Source organism: Copidosoma floridanum, unplaced genomic scaffold (genome assembly GCF_036245765.1).
Source record: "Copidosoma floridanum isolate Cflo_tuat_1 unplaced genomic scaffold, Cflo_Japanese_pri ptg000030l, whole genome shotgun sequence".
Taxonomy (NCBI): domain Eukaryota; kingdom Metazoa; phylum Arthropoda; class Insecta; order Hymenoptera; family Encyrtidae; genus Copidosoma; species Copidosoma floridanum.
In genome coordinates this window covers 24,785,009-24,811,765 of record NW_028321907.1, presented here as the reverse complement: position 1 = coordinate 24,811,765, position 26,757 = coordinate 24,785,009, and the positions used below count along the sequence as shown (strand labels likewise).

General features: G+C 36.5%; 1 protein-coding gene across 1 annotated transcript in view; it reads right to left on the bottom strand.

The window, feature by feature from the left end:
• Positions 1-1,395: 1,395 nt before the first annotated feature.
• The window catches only part of nompB (intraflagellar transport protein 88-like protein nompB), a 730,499-nt gene continuing 705,137 nt past the window's right edge, over positions 1,396-26,757 (bottom strand). The window contains exons 12-15 of the mRNA XM_089596148.1: positions 2,688-2,756; positions 2,308-2,608; positions 1,939-2,106; positions 1,396-1,867 (exon numbers count right to left, since the gene is read on the bottom strand). Of these exons, the coding sequence (XP_089452274.1) occupies positions 1,752-1,867; positions 1,939-2,106; positions 2,308-2,608; positions 2,688-2,756 (654 nt within the window). The 3' untranslated portion in view covers positions 1,396-1,751. The remainder of the gene's footprint in view (positions 1,868-1,938; positions 2,107-2,307; positions 2,609-2,687; positions 2,757-26,757) is intronic.

Here is a 26,757-nt window from a genome sequence, read left to right as displayed (position 1 = left end):
TTTTTAGTTTCGCGGGCCTATGTTATAACATAGGCCGATGTACATAAAAATAGTTATATGGTACGGCCCCTGCTGGGGATCATCGAAAGAAATACTTACTCAAGCGAGAAATCGGATGCCGCGATCAGACCTCAGACCCCTGTGATCATATAGAGATATAAGGATAGAGTGCGCTAGAGGCTGAATACAGCGATACGGTAAAAGAAAGAGATGGTTGCCGAGTGTCCTCTCTGTCTCTTTCTACCCGAGCACTGTGATTGGCTGATGCTCAAGAGGCAATAACCCATGTCAGTAACTGCCGCTGACGGCCAGAATACCCCCTTGAGCAGCAGCCATTCAGCCAATCACAGAGCTCAGCTAGAAAGAGATGGAGAGGACACTCGGCGACCATCTCTTTCTTTTACCGTATCGCTCCCCCTTACGTACATTAGTATAGTTAGCGCACTCTATCCTTATATCTCTATGCCTGTGATGCTCTCTGCTTGCATCGTAAAATTCGTAAAAACCTTTATCGGTTTAAATGGTTGTACTTATTTGTGGCTAGTCATTCGTCGGTATATTCTACTAAAGTACGCCACCTTATTCATGGGTAGATTCTATGCAAACCCTATCCTATATGTTACTTTATCGGATTAAAAATTAAAATGTTGGGTAAACACGCACACACTTACGCTGCCCATAAAAGTTGTGTTGTAAGTATTGTATATCATTGTATTTTTGTTTTGTAGTGTCAGATCGAAAATCGAAAGGTTCTGTTAGTATTGTGTATTTTAGAAAAAAACCATGACTCTTTTCAACTGTGCAACCATAAATAAGAAGAACAAAAAGATTCGAAAGTGTCAGAGGGTGACCATAAGAAAATCAACAAAGATGTGCCACAAAATCATTAGAAATCTTAGAAAGCAATCCATGGTTGATGTTTTTCGACCCTCATATGCATTGAAAGAGATGCGCTATTGTCTCATGACACATGATTGGCTTTGCTTACAGAGGCTTTTTCCTTACTTGTTTTTTTTACAACAAACATCAAACCCCTTATTATGGAGATATATTCTTACCATCATTTTACACAGTCCTTTCAGCGATTGGAGTCATCTCGCAAAATTTATGGATCAGTGCCTTGGCTGTCAAAATGAAAATCATATGAATCTAATACAATTATTGATAGCTTTGACAAGAGATTAAGTGAAAAAAACGCTGGGTCTATTTGTACCAAATCCACGTAAATATGTAGATATTACACATTACAGATAACACCTTGAGTGGTGTGTGGATAGTATCATTATTTACTTAGATATTATAAGCCCTACATCCAAGTTAACGTGGATACAGCTCTGCTTATATCCAAATATTTACGTGAATTTGGTGCGAATATACACAGATAACAAAATAATCTAAGGATATGTTATTTGTTTAATTCTTACAGCTTTAAAGTAACATAAGCAATGTTACAAATTTATCATTATAAAGAATGACATTAAGTTAGATAGGGAACTGTAAATTGTAATATTTTCTTGAATTTGTCGTAGTAAATCTTTTAACTTAGAATCATTACAGTTTTATCAAAGAAAACAATGACGGTTATTAACAAAGTTCGCATTTTTAAATACTGTAACTTTAAAAATATAACTATATCACAAGTTTATTACAGTGTTGTAAATTATCATACATTTTGAGAATCTAGCATAAAAAAAGTCCAAATTAGTGATTCTCAACTTAAAAAATTACGAGATAATATGATATGCATGATTTCATTCAGGTAACAGATCTGCTCCAAGCTCTTCATTGTCGAACTCATCATCTCTTTTACCTGTAGCTGTCATAGGACGAATCGGAAGTGGACCAACAGGATCTGCATAATTTATTTCTGTAGGAAAAATGTTGAAGCAAATTTTTTAAATGCTTAATTATTATATTGACATTAGTAATTATATTTACTCTGTGAGTTAAAATCTATAACAAATTCAGTTGAATCTGCTTTCACTATTTTATAATTAGTATGCATATCTTGACTGTGTAAGTTGTCTTCCTTCAGAGGACTTTCTTGTTGTTCCAAAAGACTTAAGCCTGATCCACTTCTGAATGAAGTTCTACTACTTTTTGAACCTAGACGTAAGAGTATTATTTTTTTTAGTATCAAGTTTACAAGCATGTTCTATAGAAAATCATAGAAAAGTGGCTAACATAAGGTCTCTGTAACAGAAGTAAGTGTTTACAGCTCAACAAAAAGGAAAAAAAAAGAAAAATGTTTGTATTTAAATTTGTGAACCAGAACATAATAGTTTAAATAATATGAGACAGTCTCACTGGTTGTTCCTAGTCCTGCAGAGCCATGTCGCTCACGGTTTTCATGTGCCTTTTCAAGTTTTCGTAACTCAATGGCATAGCCTTGAGCCTCTTTGAGTCCCATATCGCAGCATAACTTGACTAAAAACTTTAAACACTCAATATTGTCTGGAAAGTGCTGATGTATATCTTCATACTCAGTCAAAGCTTTATGAAACTGACCAATCCTCCTCAAGCACGCAGCCATGAGTAGCCGCCATCTCGGCTGATAGGGAGCTAATTCGACTGCTCCTTGAAAGTAGGTCAACGCTTTTTCGGCTACCTATTGATAAAAAATGTATCTTTCAAGTGAAGTTTGTGATGTGTGCCATTAAGTATACAAGGTTCATTTCAATTCTTACTTGCATTGACACAAAGTATGAGCCAAGCCAGTCGATCACCTCAAAAGTAGCTGGATAAAATCTGTAAGACTATGTACGCAAATATAAGTCATGTAATAGTACATCAGAAACTCTACTAATCACTTAATATGTTCGTAACATACTCATGAATCGTGTTTAAAAAATGCTAAAAAAACTATGCAATAAAATTCAAACCACCATACATGAAGAAAACAAACAAAATATAACTCTAGGATGACTTGCACACGCAACAATACTATATAATTTTTAAACCAATACTGGGTGTTTTCATAGTATATACACAGAGTTAACATAACAGAAAAAAGTTCACATTTCTTACAGTGGTATTACGGACAGTTTGCTTGAGAAGTTGAGAATCATCCAAATATGCCACCGACTCTTTCGCTCCGAGGAGTATCACGGAATACTCCTGGAGCCGTACCCCGTACCATATAACTCTTTTCGCTCCGCGGGCCTATGTTTAACATAGTAAGTAGGCCCGCAAAGCGAAGAAAAGTTATATGGTACAGACCCTGGCAGAGATAAGTAGGGAGCTAGGGAGATTGCCAGTGCCGATGTTTCGGCGCTGATTTGAGCGCCAATCCATCGTGGCCAGCCAGCGTTGGGTTAGGCAGATTCAATATCGGAACTTTTTCCCTAGATCATATGTATAGCTATACGATCTAGGGAGAATGTTCCGTCGAGCAGACAGCACAGAGTGAAGGGGCATTGCCATAGACACGCAAGAATTAAAAATTGGCTGCGTTCACAGTGGTAGATTTAGTATAAAACTAGTGTCAGGGCTGAGCGTGTAACTTGAGCCATGTCGTAAATATAATTGGCATCGGGTCAAATATTATATTTACGACGTTTCATAAAAAGCAAAATCTTAAATTTGGTGATTTAACGTCACATGTCCCATCGTTGCTGTGAAAAGGGTGTGTAGACGTGCAAAAAATACTTCGACACCGGCAAAAGGATTCGACTGGGGCCATTCGGGTGAAATATTAAATATTTGTTCAAAAGTACCTTACCACTAGGCATGCATTATCTTAAAACTCGGGCTGAATTTAAACTTGATTTGATTGTTAAGACACGTAACAGAAAAAAAAAATGTTAAAGTGTGCGATCTATTTCCTACTAGTTTGAGGGCATTCGGTGTAGGTATGCGTCTTACCTTACGGGCTCCACTAGTTAAGTAAATTGTAGCGCGCTCGCCAGGAATCGATATTAATGGCTTTTTTAAAGTTGATCGCGACCGGTGACCGGTCACAATACACTCAGAAACTCAGTAGTTCAATCGGGGAATCCGATAATCGTCGACTTCGACGAGATAAGTCAAAGTAACGTGGCGTCAACTTAACCTTTTATCCCATATTTAAAAAGTAAATGACGTAACAAGACCAATACACTTTCCGATTTATCGAATTCACCGATTGATCCCCTGTTGGGGGATCTGATCGCGATATTTCGATACAGCCTGATACTATTCTATAAATCTCGAAAATAGCGCTCTAATTGGTTAGTTCCAGTGATATTCGATGGAATACTTAGTTCAGAATAACTGACCAATCAAAGAGCTGCATCGAGTGATATCGGGCTGTACCGAAGTATCGCGATCAAAAGCACAGGGACGTAAGAAAAGCATTGGTTGATACGTATGTATGTGGGGAAGTATGAGGCACTACCGGCAGCCCAACTTTATTAATTAATAATGACGAAACTTCTTGGAGTAAAGCTATGAAAAAAATCTCATTTCAAATGCACAGTATTATAATCATGTATACTAAACATTGCCGTGTCAAACTGGTATTTGAAAATTCTTGTACGGCCATTTTTTTCGATTGACAATTGTAACCGCTACTTGTACTAAATTACTGTTATTATTATGTTCGTAATTTAGTTTTCTAGAAGAATCAGCAAAAACCATTCAGGACAATCAATTCAAAATAATTTTTTTTAATTATTCCTTGTTAGTATTAGAGACATACATGGTGACGGAGTGACCTAACCTCCACCGCATGCACCGTTTTCACACTATCTGTGAAAACGTAAGTGCATAGTGCTTGTGTATGCACGTGTATATAGATGTACTAAACAGTGCTATTCTTACGTCTTTGCATATCATGTATATGCCAATTTAAATTTGGAATCGTTATGTTGTGGTAGCCCCATAGATGCAGGGTAGAGCTGCAGGACATAATTTTCTCTATAAGCTGCTATGCTTAGTCTATCCTGGGGCTCTACAATAGTAAACGATGTATCGTCATATTGCAAAATTCCTCTCTAAAATTTCTTTAGTTTTCTCAATTTTCTCAAACCTTTTTTATTCGAAGACTTTCAAGAGAAGTTTGTGATATCGCGATATATCGTTTAAGTTGGTAGAGCCTCTTGTGACAAGTTTCGATATATCGAAAAAAATAGTTTTTTGCGATATTCCATAGACCACGCATGCGGCTTAACATAAAAAAACTAAAATCGCAAGCACAGTCTTAGGGAATATCGCACAATTTTTTAGTTTTTTCGATATATCGAAACGTGTGACAAGGCTCCTTGAGTGGTTTTGGGTATCTTAAATATATGATTTTAGCTCTGGTCTCAACTTCAACACAAAAACCTGACGTCGCGTTAACATTTAGATATCTGTTTGGACGTGACGTCAAGATTCATGGTTGGTGCTGCGACCGCAGCAAAACCCAGATACTTAAGGGTGCGTTCGATTCACATCAGGCGATCGCGTATTGATCTCTCATCGGTTAGTTACTCCCAAGTACAGTATATCTACAAATAATACTGGTACTTGTACATGAATATACCAGACTATATCCGATCAGCAATCGATACGTGACTGATACGCAACCGACTGATGTAAATCGAACGCAATCTTGGGTACCGCAATACCACCGTTACTACAGGATAGACCTTTTGCACAGCAGGATAGACTTCACACGGCAGCTTATGGAGAAATTCCATCCTGCATCACTCTATTGAGCATCATGTGACTGGGTTCGTATTCCGTAACTTGTCCAGCTTACATTTACGCTTACTACAGTAGACTCCAGTTAGCGCAAGTGTCAGCAACTAGCTAGCTATTTCATGAAGTTACCCCCGGGGTGGTATTTTGTAACGTGTCTAGCTTACATTTGCCCTAGCTAGACTAGACACACTAAACTTGACGTCATGTTACAATGCTAAAGTGAATGGTAACGTTCTATCAAAGCTAGCTAGTCTATAGTCTAGCGCTAGGCTAGCTGGTGCACGAAGTTACGGAATGCAGTCTTTGGACTTACACTGGACGTATTAGGTTATGCCACACAAGCTTATCCCCCAGATAGCGCGATCGTGCCTACGAGAATGTGGCGTCTTCAAGTGTAAGCATATATACAATGTCTACATGTATTCGTTTGTATTGGGATCGGGTTATTGAGTTATTTGGAACTCAAAATCCTAATATTGGAGTTTCAAATGTTTACCACAATGTACATGAATAGAAGGAGGCGTGGCGCTGACGTCGGAGAGCCTACTCTCGCGGAGTCTCGCAGATTCAAAAATTCAGCACCTCACGTAAAACAACATTGGTAATTGGCGCTTGAGCTTAGTTTAAATCACTATATATATATATATATATATATATATATACATGCGCACCCTATATGTATACACGTCTATTTGCGGTACACCGTACTTCCACGTGAGGTGATGCGTCGATGTCGCGCGATGCATTAACATGCGTTTTAAATGGGATTGCTTGACGTGACAATATGGATGGGCAAAATATATATCGATGTACCGGAAGTACTGATATTTTTTCACCGATATATCTACACGTTTTGCCGTTTCATTTTGCCACCGATATATCGTAGATCGATAGATTTTCAACGGTATTAAAATGACATCACGAACAATATATTTTCGTCCATACAAACATTTAACTGTCAAGATTATTAAAAACAAGAAAAACGGTGGAAAAAATTACGCACTGCAAATATACACAGTGCGTTTTTTATCAGTTAATTATTTTTGTATGTGCTAATACTTGAAATTAAACCCAATTTCCGTGTGCATTTATATACACATCTATCGATGTATCGGAATATCGGTGTACTATTCCGATAACATCGATATGCTTCAGATATATCATTAATATATGGATATATTTTTTGAGTTTGCTCAAAGTAACTCATTGTACACTACACTTACACTGCCATCTATGCAACTCAACTAATCTATGTCTTTAAACGAATTTCGATACTTTCGACTGTATATGTGATAGTCTCCCAGTGTCCGGACACCGTTGAGACTATCATTTTTGTCAATACACTGACACTGCCATCTATGAATCTTGGGTGCTCCAACTATCTAAACAAATTTCGATACTATCGACTATATACGCGATACTCTTGCAGTGCCGACCCATCATTGAGACTATTAATTGTGTCGAGTCACTGTTGCGTCGTGTCGCGATACTCTCGCAGTGTCGAGACACTATTGACACTATCGTTTTTGTCGAGTCACTGTTGCGTCGTGTCGCGATACTCTCGCAGTGTCGAGACACTATTGACACTATCGTTTTTGTCGAGTCACTGTTGCGTCGTGTCGCGATACTCTTGCAGTGTCGAGACACTATTGACACTATCGTTTTTGTCGCGTAGCTGTTGAGTCGTGTCGCGATACTCTCGCAGTGTCGAGACACTATTGACACTATCGTTTTTGTCGCGTAGCTGTTGAGTCATGTCGCGACAATTCAACGTCGGTACAGAAGAATTCTCGGCATTCCTGCATTTGGTGATTTAGACAGCTAGGAGCGTCTTTGAGAATTTAGTGAACATTAACCTTTGTATTTAAGTATACATATATATAGGTGCTTAGTTTTTTTTTTTTTTTTTTTTTTTTTTTTTTTTTTTTTTTTTTTTTTTATTAGAGCCATCATGTAGCCCAAGGTACCGACGTTGAATTGTCGCGACACGACTCAACAGCTACGCGACAAAAACGATAGTGTCAATAGTGTCTCGACACTGCGAGAGTATCGCGACACGACTCAACAGCTACGCGACAAAAACGATAGTGTCAATAGTGTCTCGACACTGCAAGAGTATCGCGACACGACGCAACAGTGACTCGACAAATACGATAGTGTCAATAGTGTCTCGACACTGCGAGAGTATCGCGACACGACGCAACAGTGACTCGACAAAAACGATAGTGTCAATAGTGTCTCGACACTGCGAGAGTATCGCGACACGACGCAACAGTGACTCGACACAATTAATAGTCTCAATGATGGGTCGGCACTGCAAGAGTATCGCGTATATAGTCGATAGTATCGAAATTTGTTTAGATAGTTGGAGCACCCAAGATTCATAGATGGCAGTGTCAGTGTATTGACAAAAATGATAGTCTCAACGGTGTCCGGACACTGGGAGACTATCACATATACAGTCGAAAGTATCGAAATTCGTTTAAAGACATAGATTAGTTGAGTTGCATAGATGGCAGTGTAAGTGTAGTGTACAATGAGTTACTTTGAGCAAACTCAAAAAATATATCCATATATTAATGATATATCTGAAGCATATCGATGTTATCGGAATAGTACACCGATATTCCGATACATCGATAGATGTGTATATAAATGCACACGGAAATTGGGTTTAATTTCAAGTATTAGCACATACAAAAATAATTAACTGATAAAAAACGCACTGTGTATATTTGCAGTGCGTAATTTTTTCCACCGTTTTTCTTGTTTTTAATAATCTTGACAGTTAAATGTTTGTATGGACGAAAATATATTGTTCGTGATGTCATTTTAATACCGTTGAAAATCTATCGATCTACGATATATCGGTGGCAAAATGAAACGGCAAAACGTGTAGATATATCGGTGAAAAAATATCAGTACTTCCGGTACATCGATATATATTTTGCCCATCCATATTGTCACGTCAAGCAATCCCATTTAAAACGCATGTTAATGCATCGCGCGACATCGACGCATCACCTCACGTGGAAGTACGGTGTACCGCAAATAGACGTGTATACATATAGGGTGCGCATGTATATATATATATATATATATATATATATATAGTGATTTAAACTAAGCTCAAGCGCCAATTACCAATGTTGTTTTACGTGAGGTGCTGAATTTTTGAATCTGCGAGACTCCGCGAGAGTAGGCTCTCCGACGTCAGCGCCACGCCTCCTTCTATTCATGTACATTGTGGTAAACATTTGAAACTCCAATATTAGGATTTTGAGTTCCAAATAACTCAATAACCCGATCCCAATACAAACGAATACATGTAGACATTGTATATATGCTTACACTTGAAGACGCCACATTCTCGTAGGCACGATCGCGCTATCTGGGGGATAAGCTTGTGTGGCATAACCTAATACGTCCAGTGTAAGTCCAAAGACTGCATTCCGTAACTTCGTGCACCAGCTAGCCTAGCGCTAGACTATAGACTAGCTAGCTTTGATAGAACGTTACCATTCACTTTAGCATTGTAACATGACGTCAAGTTTAGTGTGTCTAGTCTAGCTAGGGCAAATGTAAGCTAGACACGTTACAAAATACCACCCCGGGGGTAACTTCATGAAATAGCTAGCTAGTTGCTGACACTTGCGCTAACTGGAGTCTACTGTAGTAAGCGTAAATGTAAGCTGGACAAGTTACGGAATACGAACCCAGTCACATGATGCTCAATAGAGTGATGCAGGATGGAATTTCTCCATAAGCTGCCGTGTGAAGTCTATCCTGCTGTGCAAAAGGTCTATCCTGTAGTAACGGTGGTATTGCGGTACCCAAGATTGCGTTCGATTTACATCAGTCGGTTGCGTATCAGTCACGTATCGATTGCTGATCGGATATAGTCTGGTATATTCATGTACAAGTACCAGTATTATTTGTAGATATACTGTACTTGGGAGTAACTAACCGATGAGAGATCAATACGCGATCGCCTGATGTGAATCGAACGCACCCTTAAGTATCTGGGTTTTGCTGCGGTCGCAGCACCAACCATGAATCTTGACGTCACGTCCAAACAGATATCTAAATGTTAACGCGACGTCAGGTTTTTGTGTTGAAGTTGAGACCAGAGCTAAAATCATATATTTAAGATACCCAAAACCACTCAAGGAGCCTTGTCACACGTTTCGATATATCGAAAAAACTAAAAAATTGTGCGATATTCCCTAAGACTGTGCTTGCGATTTTAGTTTTTTTATGTTAAGCCGCATGCGTGGTCTATGGAATATCGCAAAAAACTATTTTTTTCGATATATCGAAACTTGTCACAAGAGGCTCTACCAACTTAAACGATATATCGCGATATCACAAACTTCTCTTGAAAGTCTTCGAATAAAAAAGGTTTGAGAAAATTGAGAAAACTAAAGAAATTTTAGAGAGGAATTTTGCAATATGACGATACATCGTTTACTATTGTAGAGCCCCAGGATAGACTAAGCATAGCAGCTTATAGAGAAAATTATGTCCTGCAGCTCTACCCTGCATCTATGGGGCTACCACAACATAACGATTCCAAATTTAAATTGGCATATACATGATATGCAAAGACGTAAGAATAGCACTGTTTAGTACATCTATATACACGTGCATACACAAGCACTATGCACTTACGTTTTCACAGATAGTGTGAAAACGGTGCATGCGGTGGAGGTTAGGTCACTCCGTCACCATGTATGTCTCTAATACTAACAAGGAATAATTAAAAAAAATTATTTTGAATTGATTGTCCTGAATGGTTTTTGCTGATTCTTCTAGAAAACTAAATTACGAACATAATAATAACAGTAATTTAGTACAAGTAGCGGTTACAATTGTCAATCGAAAAAAATGGCCGTACAAGAATTTTCAAATACCAGTTTGACACGGCAATGTTTAGTATACATGATTATAATACTGTGCATTTGAAATGAGATTTTTTTCATAGCTTTACTCCAAGAAGTTTCGTCATTATTAATTAATAAAGTTGGGCTGCCGGTAGTGCCTCATACTTCCCCACATACATACGTATCAACCAATGCTTTTCTTACGTCCCTGTGCTTTTGATCGCGATACTTCGGTACAGCCCGATATCACTCGATGCAGCTCTTTGATTGGTCAGTTATTCTGAACTAAGTATTCCATCGAATATCACTGGAACTAACCAATTAGAGCGCTATTTTCGAGATTTATAGAATAGTATCAGGCTGTATCGAAATATCGCGATCAGATCCCCCAACAGGGGATCAATCGGTGAATTCGATAAATCGGAAAGTGTATTGGTCTTGTTACGTCATTTACTTTTTAAATATGGGATAAAAGGTTAAGTTGACGCCACGTTACTTTGACTTATCTCGTCGAAGTCGACGATTATCGGATTCCCCGATTGAACTACTGAGTTTCTGAGTGTATTGTGACCGGTCACCGGTCGCGATCAACTCTCAAAAAGCCATTAATATCGATTCCTGGCGAGCGCGCTACAATTTACTTAACTAGTGGAGCCCGTAAGGTAAGACGCATACCTACACCGAATGCCCTCAAACTAGTAGGAAATAGATCGCACACTTTAACATTTTTTTTTTCTGTTACGTGTCTTAACAATCAAATCAAGTTTAAATTCAGCCCGAGTTTTAAGATAATGCATGCCTAGTGGTAAGATACTTTTGAACAAATATTTAATATTTCACCCGATTGGCCCCAGTCGAATCCTTTTGCCGGTGTCGAAGTATTTTTTGCACGTCTACACACCCTTTTCATAGCAACGATGGGACATGTGACGTTAAATCACCAAATTTAAGATTTTGCTTTTTATGAAACGTCGTAAATATAATATTTGACCCGATGCCAATTATATTTACGACATGGCTCAAGTTACACGCTCAGCCCTGACACTAGTTTTATACTAAATCTACCACTGTGAACGCAGCCATTGTAATATTAATAACACAAGTGCCTATCACCCAATGACCCACGGCGCTAACTGGCCTCTCTGTTAAATAATAAAGTATTAATTATTAACACAAGCGCCTATCACCCGATGACCCGGGGTGCTTACTGGCCACTCTGTTAAATAATAAAGTATTAATTATTAACACAAGCGCCTACCACCCGATGTCCCAAGGCGCTTACTGCTCGCTTTATTAAAAGATATATATTATTCATTAATAGCCCAACGGTCATCAGGTGATAGGTGCTTGTGCTGTTAATTGATATTTTATTATTTATTAGAGAGGCCGGTAAGCGCCCTGGGTCATTGGGTGACAAAAGCTTGTGCTATAAATTAATAATATATATCGTTTAATAAAGCGACCAGTGAGCGCCCCAGGTCATCGATAGGCGCTTGTGTTAATAAATTGTATTTTATCATATAAAAGAGTAGTCAGTTAGCGCCCCGGGTCATTGTGTAATAGGCGCTTGTGCTACTAATTAATATTTTATTATTTTACAGAATGGCCAGTAAGCACCCTGGGTCATCGAGTGATAGGCGCTTGTGCTATTAATTAATACTTTATTATTTAATAAAGCGACCAGTAAGCACCCTTGGACATTGGGTGATAGGTGCTTGTGCTACTAATTAATATTTTATTATTTTACAGAATGGCCAGTAAGCACCCTGGGTCATCGGGTGATAGGCGCTTGTGCTATTAATTAATACTTTATTATTTAATAAAGCGACCAGTAAGCACCCCGGGACATTGGGTGATAGGCGCTTGTGTGAATAATTAACACTTTATTATTCAATAGAGAGGCCAGTAAGCGCCCTGGGTTACTAGGTGATAGGCGTTTGTGTTAATAATTAATATTTTATTATTTAACAGAGTGGCCAGTAAGCACCCCGGGTCATCGGGTGATAGGCGCTTGTGTTAATAATTAATACTTTATTATTTAACAGAGAGGCCAGTTAGCGCCGTGGGTCATTGGGTGATAGGCACTTGTGTTATTAATATTACAATTTTTAATTCTTGCGTGTCTATGGCAATGCCCCTTCACTTTGTGCTGTCTGTTCGACGGAATATTCTTCCTAGATCGTATAGCTACATATACGATCTAGGGAAAAAGTTCCGATATTGAATCCGCCTAACCCAATGCTGGCCAGCAGAGGAACCATGCAGTATGCACACGTTTTCTATTGGGCTCGGCTCGCGGGGAGAGGTAAGGAGAGATGAGTGAGGGAGACATGAGAATCCAAATGTGTGCATCGGTGATGGAGAGAGGAGAAGCTAAACCTATATGTATAAGCATACAACGGGCCATATATCTATAGCTATATTTGTACACTGCTCATACGGAAAAGAGCTGCGCGTAACACTTTTCTCGCTTTTCCTTTCTGAAAGAAAGATAAGCATTTTAAAAACAAAAACATTACTGTCATGTTATTACATATTTTTTTTCTGATTTTTTAAAAAACGACGAGCTCAACGCAATTAACATATTATTTTACTTTATTAATAAACGAGTGCCTTTATCCCAATAATCCAGTGCGTTCAATTTTTCTTCACTTTTATGATAAGTGAAATTATTGAATGATTAAGAAAGGCATTCACCACAACGACACAGTATGCTCAAATATTTTTTGTACTTAGTAATATTATTGACTAATATACTGAAAAAATATAAATTACCAAATAAAGATATCAGCGCGATGGGGCGTTTGGGTAAAGGTGTTTAGTATATTAGTAAATAATATTACTTAGTACAAAAAATATTTGAGCGTACTGTGTCGTTGTGGTAAATGCCTTTATTTATTATTCAATAATTTCACTTATCATAAAAGTGAAGAACAATTGAGCGCACTGGATTATTGGGATAAAGGCGCTCGTTTATTAATAAAGCAAAATAATATGTTAATTGCGTTGAGCTTCTCGTTTTTTTAAATATGAAAAAAAAAATTGTTAACAACATGACAATTATGTTTTCGTTTTTATAGTTGAACGAATGATCAACTGCATTTAAAAAGCTCATCTTTCTTTCAGGGAGGAAAAGCGAGAAAAGTGTTATGCGCAGCTCTTTTCTATCTGAGCAGTGTACAAATATTGCTATAGATATATAGCCCGTTGTATGCATATACATATAGGTTTAGCTTCTCCTCCTTCCATCACCGATGCACACATTTAGATTCTCATGTCTTCCTCACTCATCTCTCCTTACCTCTTCCCGCAAGCCGAGCCTACTAGCCGCCAGCTAACAGCCTGGTAGCACAGTCTTTGCAATTCTAACGTACTTCTTGCACAAGATTTACATTGACAGCGAAATTGTGTAAGTCTGCATCTAGTCTGCTTCCAAGATCTAACGTAATTCTGATGCACGACAGGTGAGCAAGACTCTTGCGTAAGAAGTGCACAAATCTGACGATCAGTCGAGTGCGTTATTTAACTTGATTTGACGCACTTCTGATTGTGGCAGATTTGCGCAAGATTTGGGTGCAGGCGAGTGCGCAAGACTCTTGCGTAAGAAGTGCGCAAATCTGATGGTCAGTCAAGTGCGTTATCATGCTGACTTGAGGCAGTTCCGCTTGCAGCAGATTTGCGTAAGATTAGCGTGCAGGCGAGTGCACAAAATCCTTGCGCAAGAAGTGCACAAATCTGACGATCAGTCGAGTGCGTTTTTTGTCTTGACTCGGCGCACTCCTGATTGCGGCAGATTTGCTCAAAATTTTCGTGCAGGTGAGTACACAAGTAAGTAAGTAAGTAAGTAAGTAAGTAAGTAAGTAAGTAAGTAAGTAAGTAAGTAAGTAAGTAAGTAAGTAAGTAAGTAAGTAAGTAAGTAAGTAAGTAAGTAAGTAAGTAAGTAAGTAAGTAAGTAAGTAAGTAAGTAAGTAAGTAAGTAAGTAAGTAAGTAAGTAAGTAAGTAAGTAAGTAACGTTTATAAGACTATGTAGTTATAACCACGTTCGGTCTCAAATTTTAATTTTACAAAGTATAATATAAAATGCGCAAAAGTTACAAATTAGTTGACAAAAATAGATTTACATTTGAAATTAAGAGAAAAATTCATCAATCAATAGAAATAATGTATGAAAAATTGAAGTTGAATAAAAAATAAAGGTACAGAATTAAATACAATTTATATAAAAACAAAAAAAAACAGAAAAACTAAAACCAAATTAAAAAAAGTGAGGGTCAAGTCGCATGTATTAGTTTAAATTTATATGAAAAAGTTTAAATTTATATAAATTAGTTTAAATTCATGTGAATCCAGTGTAGAGTTTATAGATGTAATGTGTGATTAGTGAATCAAGAAAAATAAAGGGCCTAAATACAGTTACAGTAGCCTGGGGGATAACCTGCATTCAAAACTCTAGTCGTTTTTATCAAGAATAAGGAGGATGTTGAATAATGACTGCTTGAAACTATAACCCAAGGCTTTTTAACCCAAGATCCTTGCGTATGAAGTGCACAAATCATGGGTTTGTACTTCTTTCCTATAAAAAAATATATAGCAGTATTTTTCGACTTCCTATTCTTTTTCTGCACTTTGTAGCTTAACACTTATTTGCAATATCATTATAAAAAATAAAATCCACAGGTATAATTTTTATTGATAATAATTTTTCTTATATAAATCAGAAGAAATTGTTATCGAAAAACATACTGTTAGTGTTTAGTGAAAAATGTAGTGTTTGTATTGGTAAATTATTAAAAATCCTAAGCTCTCGTAACTGTCATTGTATACACGCATGTCTGCTTCTTTATTTAATAATACAGTTTTCTTGGCTGGTTATACTAACCCGCCTCTGTCACGATATCTTGACCTTTCCAACCACACTGCCAAGCAAGGAACAATTTGCTTGTTTTTCTCAATAAGTTTATAGGGTGTATTCGTGATGAGAAGCACTTATACCGCCACGCCAAATATTTATATTTGCACCTCACACTCCTGCCATGATACCCGCTAAATATTTTATTTTGCAATAAATTTGAATCAATTTGTTAACTAGTGATTTCATAATAGTATATATTTTATTTACGTTTACAATCTAACATATCTATTTTTTTCGTGCCACTTTATTATTTTAATCCTTTTGATCCAAAGTTTATCAGAGAAAAGTGTTAATACGTTTGTTTTATTATCTATACTTGTTTTTCTGACACATTAACAAATCTTGAAGTTAAAGTATTCTGTACATTCGAAGTAAAAAAAAAACCTTTTAAAAGGATTTAAAATATAAAATAGTGTTTATTCTATACGCAATAAATAAAAATAATTTTAAAAGCAATAACAAATGTTTTTAGAAACCGTGTCAATAATCGAAAATAAACAGCATCAACCTTGATACGGTGCGAAACTAAAACTTCTTTTTCGAGCCGGTAGAAGTATGCAAAAACAATAAGTTTAAACCCGAAATTATTAAAATTTGACCACAGGGCTTTAAGACACTACCGATCACATACAAATATACATACATACATAAGCATACATGTACATACATTTTTGAATTACGAACTATTTATATTCTTAACACTATAAAAAACATTGGGAACTCAATTTCAGGAACATTTTTTTTTGCCGATACAATTAAATTTTCTTAATGAGTTTTCAAAACTAGTGTATTCATAGTATTTTTCTAATTTTTTACTATATAAAGGTAATTTGTAATCTTTTGTTGCCGATTGTACATACAAAAATGTCAGTGCACAAAAATAAATGTCTTTCATAACCCTGTTAAAAAATCTCAAGAAATTTTTGATGTTAAAATCTCTCTTCAGAAATTTCGTCACAATTTCTGCACCAGCAAAAACGTAAGAAATATGTTATTACAAGCAAAATAAGTCAAAATCATAGTTAAAACGGCTTGTGTCAATTATTGTCTTCCAGGAATTCTGCAAAATTCTGCAACAAGGAGGAGTGCATCGAATAAAAATAATAACGCACTCGATTGACCGTCAGATTTGTGCACTTCTTACGCAAGAGTCTTGCGCACTTGCCTGCACGCAAATCTGCCGTAAGTGGAAGTACATCAAGTCAGAATGATAACGCACTGGACTAATCGTCAGATTTGTGCACTTCTTACGCAAGAGTTTTGCGCACTTACGTGCACGCAAATCTGCCGTAAGTGGAAGTGCATCAAGTCAGAATGATAACGCACTCGACTGATCGTCAGATTTGTGCACTTACGCAAGAGTCTTGCGCACTTGCCTGCACGCAAATCTTGCGCAAATCTGCCGCAAATCGTCTTATGCACTTGTCATGCATCAGAATTGCACAAGATCCCGGAAGCAGACCAGGTGCAGACTTACGCACTGCCAGTTAAGTTAAGAAAATTTCAAGAGTTATGAGTAAAAACGTGCATTTTCTGACAAGTCCTTTTTAAAAGCATGTGTATAAGTGGCCTACCTCGCCGTTTTCTTTCTCAAAAACGGTGAATCTAGGCTCTTGAATTTTTAATATGTTATTTATGATACTGAAACATACCTATACAAATTTTTTCAGAAATTTTTTAAAACAATGAAATATCACAACATCCCCCTTAACTCTTAATCGAAGTTTTTGCTAGCAGAAATAGACCCAGACTCAGTTTTTACTAATATATAAATTTGCAGTTAAAACATTTTTTTACTTCTCACAATTCCTGATTCTAAATAATTTATCACGTTAGCATAATAAAGAGTCTTCTCAGAGTAATAGGCGTAAAAGAGCCTTTTCAAACTGAATATAAGAAAGAGCCTTTAATTTTCATTTCTCCGATTTTAAGTTGGTACTACATTTATGTGTGTAAGTTGTGATACGCTAGCCAGGGATTACGACTAGCGTATGTGTGTGGTTTTTGACCTTAATCTTTTTAGTTATTTATAGCAACACTAAGTATAATATTATATTTAGATTCTACTGGGGAAAGGGACTGGGATTCAGCTGGCAGTGTACAGTGCTGACTGCAGCTGTATGTAGGGCAATATAGCAAGTATCGTGGACTAGCTTTTTATGACCTATGTAACGGCACTAGTCTGCTGCCACTACAATCAGCACGGCGCACTTCCAATTAAAAATAACACTTTGCATCTGGTTGTGAACTGAGTGCTTATTAAAATCCACCTAATTACTGAAATATAAGATTCTATTGGCACACCACGAGGACGCTCCCTATGCACTCAGAGAGCTATTCACTACGGAGACGAGTGATGCGCAGTACGCATACAGCAGAGTACTCGAAACCACGTAAGATGGCGTGACGCCAGCTTTTGTATCGTTGCTGCCCCTCTCGTGTGCTGTGATATAGTCTCCCAACTCATAGAGTAGCTGTCCTACCGTATAGTAGTGGAGGCATGTGTTTTTTCAACGGTTCTGTCACTGCTATACGCCGTGACAAGTTATAACTGTGCAGCAAGGTGCTTTGTACTAAGTATATCGCACGTATTTCTTCAGTATTCGTTGCATTGTAATATACTTTTATATAATTAAACATTACGTTGACACACTGTAAGTCCTTTCTCGTGTTGTTGAAGTTTTATATTACAATTGGGAATTTTGATTAATGATCATCACAAGTTGTTCATTAAGTTTTTCGGTCATTTAAAACCAAGATTTCATATTTTAGTGCATTATCCCAGATTAATGAAAAGAAATGGCCCTTTAATAAAATTATCGACTATAAAATTTGAATCACACCATCAAATAATAAAAAAAGTGATTTAATAGTGACGAAAGTTACTTAATAATGACTAAATGTATACTATTAAGTATAATTATAATATAACAATGCTTTCTTTCTTTGAGAACACGTAATTTTAGAGGATCGCCAACGTTGAGAGAGCAGATGGTTAAAATATTATACTTAGAGTACTTAGTACAAAGCACCTTGCTGCACAGTTATAACTTGTCACGGCGTATAGCAATGACAGAACCGTTGAAAAAACACATGCCTCCACTGCTATACGGTAGGACAGCTACTCTATGCGTTGGGAGACTATATCACAGCACACGAGAGGGGCAGCAACGATACAAAAGCTGGCGTCACGCCATCTTACGTGGTTTTAAGTACTCTGCTGTATGCGTACTGCGTATCACTCATCTCCGTTGTGAATAGCTCTCTGAGTGTGATGTGGCTTACTAATCTGTGTGTTGCTATACTTTAATAACTTCCGTAGGGGTGCTTCGGGTTGACTCTATTTAAACGTTTAGGGATGGGTAGTTATGGGAGGACCTTGTCTTGTCGACTTGCGCGATTGGCTGGTACACTCAGCGAGGCATATCCTCACAGAACAAGCTGGAGTGGGAGCGTTCCCCTACCCAGACCTTTAACAGCACAGTGAACTGTGCGAACGACTTGCATCCAGCAAAAAAAAAAAAAATACCAAAAATTGCGGAATCGTTTGCAGGTTTTGCAATTGCCATGCAAAAAATTGTCAGAGTATTATTTTTTTGTAAAAAAAATCAAATGTAGTACGTCCTGCGAGAATCTAATAAAACTATTATTTCGCCTCAACGGTAGAGTTTCTACTATTAAAATTATCACCAGTCATTTGCAATTTAATTTCCAGTGCGTGTGAGGATCGCAAAATAGTCGAATTAGTTATATTTATTGAATAAATAATTATATTTATATACGAGAGTAAGTCGAGTCATCTTACTCCCACCCCAGGCCAGGGCGCATGCGCACTACACTCGAAATACCAGCGATGGGATATAGTTCCGGCCAGATTTGGGAATTCTCTAGGACCCAACGTCTCTGACGTGGGAAATCACTAGATCAAAAAAAAAATAGTACCGAAGGTGACGCGCGAGATTCAAATAAGGTCCAATAACTCAAGCGCCTATCACCCAATAACCCGGGGCGCTTACTGGCCACTCTGTTAAATAAATAATTATTAATAACATAAGCGCCTATCATCGTATTACCTAGGGCGCTAATTGCAAATCTAGTTAATAAATAATTATTCATAAATATGTCAGGCACCTTCTTCCTGATGTACCAGGACACTTATTTGCAACACTATTAAATAATAAAAAGTTGATCGATAACATATTAAACATATCATAATTTTGATTGCCTATCTAGTACGACAAAGATCTTTTTAATTGGCGCTCTTGTAATTACTTGATAATTTAGTATTCAATAGTAGCCAGTAAGTACCCTGGGTCATCAGGTGATATGACCTTGTGTTATTTATTAATAATTATTTATTTAAAAGAGTTGCCAGTAAGCGCCCCAGGTCATCAGGTGATAGGCGCTTGTGTTATTTACTAATAATTATTTATTTAAAAGAGTTGCCAGTAAGCGCCCTGGGTCATCAGCTGATAGGCGCTTGTGTTATTAATAATTATTTATTTAACAGAGTGGCCAGTAAGCGCCCCGGGTTATTGGGTGATAGGCGCTTGTGTTATTAATAATTATTTATTTAACAGAGTCGCCAGTAAGCGCCCCGGGTCATCAGGTGATGGATGCTTGTGTTATTGGACCTTATTTGAATCTCGCGCGTCACCTTCGGTACTATTTTTTTTTTGATCTAGTGATTTCCCACGTCAGAGAGGTTGGGTCCTAGAGAATTCCCAAATCTGGCCGGAACTATATCCCATCGCTGGTATTTCGAGTGTAGTGCGCATGCGCCCTGGCCTGGGGTGGGAGTAAGATGACTCGACTTACTCTCGTATATAAATATAATTATTTATTCAATAAATATAACTAATTCGACTATTTTGCGATCCTCACACGCACTGGAAATTAAATTGCAAATGACTGGTGATAATTTTAATAGTAGAAACTCTACCGTTGAGGCGAAATAATAGTTTTATTAGATTCTCGCAGGACGTACTACATTTTATTTTTTTTACAAAAAAATAATACTCTGACAATTTTTTGCATGGCAACTGCAAAACCTGCAAACGATTCCGCAATTTTTGGTATTTTTTTTTTTTTTGCTGGATGCAAGTCGTTCGCACAGTTCACTGTGCTACCTTTAACTAAGCCCCAACCACTTCTCACAACTTGACAATAAGATCTTGTACATTGCAGATATGATCGACGGTAGCTACGTGGGCTAAGTTTTTAACTCTAGCCAGAGGTCTGGCTTTTGATTTTCTTTCAATTTTTTTTTCTCATAAGCATAATTTTAATACGATGATTCTTGTATTAAAAAAGGGTTTTCTTTTTGTGTTAAATTCTTAGGTGCATGATTTATGTCATAATTAAATCTGCAAAATTTTTGATAGAGGTAACGATATTGTAATATTTTCTGTATTTTATGATTTTCTTTCCTAGAACTTATTGTCTTTTTTTCTGATCTTGTATGTAAATTTAAATAAATAAACACGCGCTTGATAAAAAAACTATAGAGACGTAGTACTTTTAACATAAATTTTAGTATTTCGAGCAATAAATTTTGTTTTGACATAAATAAAAACGAAATATCTATGGGTGTAATTATTAAGACTTAAAAATGATGAATTTTTGTACTGTTTACTATCGAGTGATTTTTAGCTTGATTTAGAGCGGAAATTTTTGTTTTTAACTAAACAGTGACGAGATATTTACCGGTGTAATCATTCGAACTGTAACAAATTAGTGTGGATTTTTTTTACTGTTTATTGTCAAATAATTTTTTGCTCTTAATAGAAAAATAATGAAAAATTGTAACACATGCTCTTATGACATCCATCATTTTTCCATCGAACTTTTACATTGGATATCTGAAATTTTAAATTAGTAATTAATTTGGCTCCAACAGAATATTTACAAATCATTGTTTAAAATTTAAGCAGTATTTATAATTATCAACTTGATAGTCGCACCTTTGACTCTGAAGTCATGAAATAACTACCTTAAGGGGGTTGGAGCGAAAAACAAATTTCTTACGACAATCTTCGAAAAATTATAATGCATTTGTTTTCATTACGTTACCAACATATTGAAATTTCAGTAACCGTAGCTTCACAGTTTTTGAGTCAAAAAAATAGCAAACTTAGTATCTTATACACAGAATCTTATTAGAATATAACGTCGTCGCGACATGTACATTTTTACCAACAACTTGAAAAATATTCTTACAATTCTTTCAAAAAACTAGTATGTAATTGTAAGTAACAATTAAAATAACATATCCAAATTTGAGGAAGCAAGCCGTCACGGTTTAAGCAATACTTTAATTAAAAATTTTACGAAAATGCTATTGGTATATCTATATACAGCAGATGAAAAATAAAACATGGAGCATAAATTCGACTTTGAAGTATTAATTTTTTATTTTCTCACTTGTTAGTAATCTTCTGCTGTACGATATGAAATAGCTCGCATGATTTATCAAGAATAGTCATAAAATACACTAATTTTTAATTTGAATTAACTTTTGAGACTGGCTGTACCGCTCTAACCCCCTTAAGTCGATTAATTGTGAGTAACCATATGAATCGGATCGAATGGATTTGATCGATTCAACGAATTCGGTCGATTAGGAAGATACCGCGTCGACTGCGTTAATCAAGGCGAGTGTGCGAGTAAGAGATCTGACTTTTTGAAATTTTTAGGTCAGAGGTGTACGCTCATTTCGTGTATTTTAACGTTGGAGCTTTGTTAACATCTTGTTGTTTTTATTAATTTCTCTTCAAAAAATCAACCAATAGATATTTTTCTTTTAGAAACATCTTAAACAGGTTTTGTAGTCATAAAAGTTGCAATTTCATCGAAATTCATCCGTTAAGTCAATCAGAATTTCATAACGGACAACACATTTTTACGATTTACCGTAAGAGGCTGTTAGTTACGATAGTTTATAGCTATGCGTCCGTGCGCCCCTTCTAGCCTTGGCTCCAAAAGGTAGGAGAATAGACAAGAGAAGTGATAGGAGAGGAAGAGCGAAGCAAGGGACAGTGAGTTGGGGAGATTAGCTAGAGACCCGTGAGACCAAAAGAAATGTGCTACTTTCCTTACAGATAAGAAGTTTTAATAAAGTGACTTAATTACAAGCCGTGCCTTTATTTATTCATGAACCGAAAAACCGACGTAACCACTGTACTGGTGATAGAAGTTGGATACAGACAAAATTTTTTCACGGTTTCTCTCGAGCGCAGAAAATACTTAATTTCACGAAATAAAATGAGGTTAAGAATGTCTCAGATTTCACATAAATAAACGCATGAGGCGAAACCGAAAGCGATTAATCAGGAATCTAGGGTAATTCTTAACCTCCGAACGTGGAGCGTATAAGATTTTACGTCTTTTGGTGTTCGGTAAGAAAGAAAAATACCGTCTGCGTAGTGGGCGGTAATTTTAACTTACGGAACACCAGTGACGTACAAATTTTATTACCAGCGAGTATCACCACAAAAAAAGAAAAAAAAAGAAAAAGTAATACCGCTCATCGCAAAGTGCAAAAAAAGTGTTAGAGGTGCCAGACGCCAAATTTAGTATGTCAACCGTCACAATATAAAGAAACTGGAGAAAGCGTAGGCTGAAAGGAAGAAATCATCTGGGAAAAAAATTTTCAATATTGCGAGGAGATCAGATTAACCATAAGAGGGAGTAATCGTAAATCAATCTAGCAAACCTATGTACCACCCTCCTTTCGAAAATCAGGTAATTAATAACCTGATAAATCACCTGATTTCTCATGCCAAAATCTCATGTGGACTTAATGACATAATTGATAAATTTTCGAAGTTTCGCATGTGAAAATTTTTTTTGGACTTCTCAACACTTAACCATTTTTGTAGGTAGTAAATTGATGACCACGTCAAAACTTCTTTATTTTTCGTCTTGTAATGTTTCTGATAAATGAAGAAATATAGAATAAGAATTTTATTAATTAACAATTCATTTACCCTCATCTAAGTCTGTTCGATTCAAATATTTGAAAGTTCTTATAACTTGAAACATTATACATTTTGAATCAATTATAAAATAAGTAATAATTATTTTGGTAAATTATCAATTTCACAGTCAGAAACATTTTTTGTTTGGAATTATAACACTCAACTGAGAATGATGAATCTCGCGTAGAAGCTTGCTGGGACCGTAGGAAAGAAGATGGATAGATGATGGCACAAACGAACTCAGCAGTCATTTAGGACGCACTCTTTTAAATGAGATACAACCTCTCCTTGTTGTTTTATATAAATTTGGATCAACTTTAATGACGATAAACCGATTTTTCTTTACACAGATGAAACCATAATAAACGACATTTGTCCGATTACAATAGATAGTTTTTCTAATATAAACACTTAAAATGGCGCGAGCGCAGAGAAGTAGTGAGGGACGTTTTATCAGCCTGAAAGGCGGAAGCGCACTGAAGAGCGAGCTGGTGGCTTCTCTCCAACTCAGCATGTTTGATGTATATGTATGTAGTAGGTGTGCGCGCTTGCTATACTTAAGTACATGGATCAGGATGAAACTTTGCACACTACTTTAGTTCTTAAGTTGATATTATGCAGCGTATTCCATACAACAATAATTACAATATGGCCACTGCAACATTATGGCGATTGATGCACTATTTTTTGGAACTTTCTCGAAATAAGAATGAAATGAAAGGACGCTAGAGGCAGCTGCCAATCACTCAACTTAAGGCAATACGTAAAAAAAGGACGATGAACACAATCAAAATAAAGGATAGGGGATCCATGAAAATGTAGATCAGCGCAGCTTGATTAGTCATCTTGGCAGGGATGACTTGGTGAGTACGAATGATAAAAGATAAAATATTTGGTCTTCTTTACTCTCCCACTCCCAGAAAAAGTTGAAGGAAGAGTCATTTTTTAATCAATTTAGAGCAAAAACCCATTAAATAAATATAAAATTTACAGTCAGATTTTTTACCTGTTACATTCTATAAATCACTCATATTAATAAAATACTAGAAACGTACAGTTTAATATAACCTGATATATAAATACTAAACGTAATTAAGAAAAAATAAATAAATAAATAAAAATAACAGTAACACAAACTAAGTAATGATGATAAAATCTTACACCAGTCTCATACGACAAAAATATATAGCTCAGTTTTCACAAAACAAAAACCGAGTCAGCTTGAAGGCAGAGAGTGAAGAGAGTGAGTAAAACTTAACTGAAAAAAAAACGTTTATTTTCCTTTTACAACCAAAGCTTTCCGTAATATTTTATACAGGCACCTATTTTATTAATAACGCAATTGGATGTAAATAAAGCACAGAGCGCAGAATTGCAAGAACAATTGCGATAAAGAAATTAGGAAGAAAACACACAAAGTAATATCACAGAAAACACAAATACTGCTGGAGCACGACCCAGAGTCGTTGGCTGAATGGGAGACATTGGATAAAAAACAGAAAAATTTGATAATAAAAATGCTAATAAAATTAATGCTAAATATAAAACGTGGGTAATTATCTCGTAAGCAAGACGTAAGCGGTAACGAAGCCGATAGCTCTAGACATTGTTATAAACTTTTGTGAGCCCCAAAGGCTCTTTTTTCCAACTTTCTTAAGTTTTAAAATATTTATTAGCAAGGTAGTTCGACATTGAATGGCCCTAAAAAGGACCAGTAAGCTAAACTTTTTTTTTTTTTTTTACTAAGGTTTCCAATAAATATGACAGCTTGGATACCTCAGGGTGATCTTTCGAGGCCTGATGTTGTAGCACCAAACTGGTCAGGAGGAAAATCAACCGCTCTGAAGCGTCGGAGTTAGTTGTAGTCCCTCTTAATAAATATTAGCTGATATGTCATCCGACCTGTCAGCTGATGTGTCGTGTCAATATGTCATTTGTAACTTAATTGAAAACATCAAACTGATAACAAACTGTTAAATTAAGGTTATAGCTTTCTACTTAAGCTAGTTGGCTGGTTGTACAACCTGTATGGTGCATTGAAAAACATACCTATTGAGGCTTTTAAAAAATTCCGATGGCATGGCACTTGATACATCGGCTGACATGTCACTTGATGTGTCATCTAGAATTAAAAAAAAAATTAAATGATAAAAATTCACCCTATACAGCTCCGATAGGTATATTTTTCGATGTATCGTACGGATGATGTAACTGAATACACCCAGTAGAGAGCCGTAAATTGCATTATTTTACAGTTTGTTATTAATTTTATCTATAAATCTTATCTCACTATAGAAAGAGACAGAGAGAAGCGTATTTGGCGAGGGAGAATGTGTAAGAGAAGGGCTACAGACGACGAAGTTAAAAATAGTGGAGGTGGAACCGTACCATAAAAGTCTGAGAACTTACACAGTGCAGGGAAGAATATAACGTACTACAGCAGAGTACGATGACACTCCTACACAGCAGGATGACAAACGCACAAGGAAAGGCAGAAAAGCCTGCAAAAAAGTCATCAGACAAAGGAGCCAAACACACATGTAGAGAATGACAAACTCAAGCTTTCAGAGTGTGGCGAAGAAATTGGGCAGCTTCCAAAAATAACTATCAAACTTGCGAGAACAGGGCATAAGCCACTATTAGTCCAGTTACCGGGCCCACAGTTAAATAATGGAAAGGCGACTTTTTATGCGAATACAGGTGCAGAGACTTCGATTTTAAAGAAAAATTTTCTGAACACTGACATGCTTACACGTAGTAGTTATCGAGTAGCTATTGCGCCATGACTCACAGAGCACGCGAAAAATTGGGCACAGTAAAAGCTTAACTGTACGGATTGGAGTACACACTATACGTAGTCCCCCATAACTTTTCAATTGACGTGGAAGGAATCATAGGGTGGAATACTTTTGAGCGATACCGGGGTCAGATATGCTTCACCGACAATATGATTAGATTAGATGACATAGAGATTCCACTGCTAAAGCCGGAGTGTTCTCAAATACCTGGAAAACCGAAACAAATAATTTTGCACGCAAATAAAGAAAATCAGGAATAAAGATAGAAATGGCTGGATATCCTTCAAGAGATTGAGGAAGAAATATTGTTTGTAAACTTTATACCTAAAAAAACGAGATAACATACATGCCTGTTCCGTAAGTGGAGCAGCTAGAATACGAATAAATTTATCAGAAACATTCAAAAGACGTCGAAGGGAATGATGTTAAAAGCTTGGGAGAAGCAGTGATTAGGTTATTTAATGAAGAAATTAGTGATGATGTAGAAAAACTGGAAAATTTTATAAAAGTTGAAAAAGAG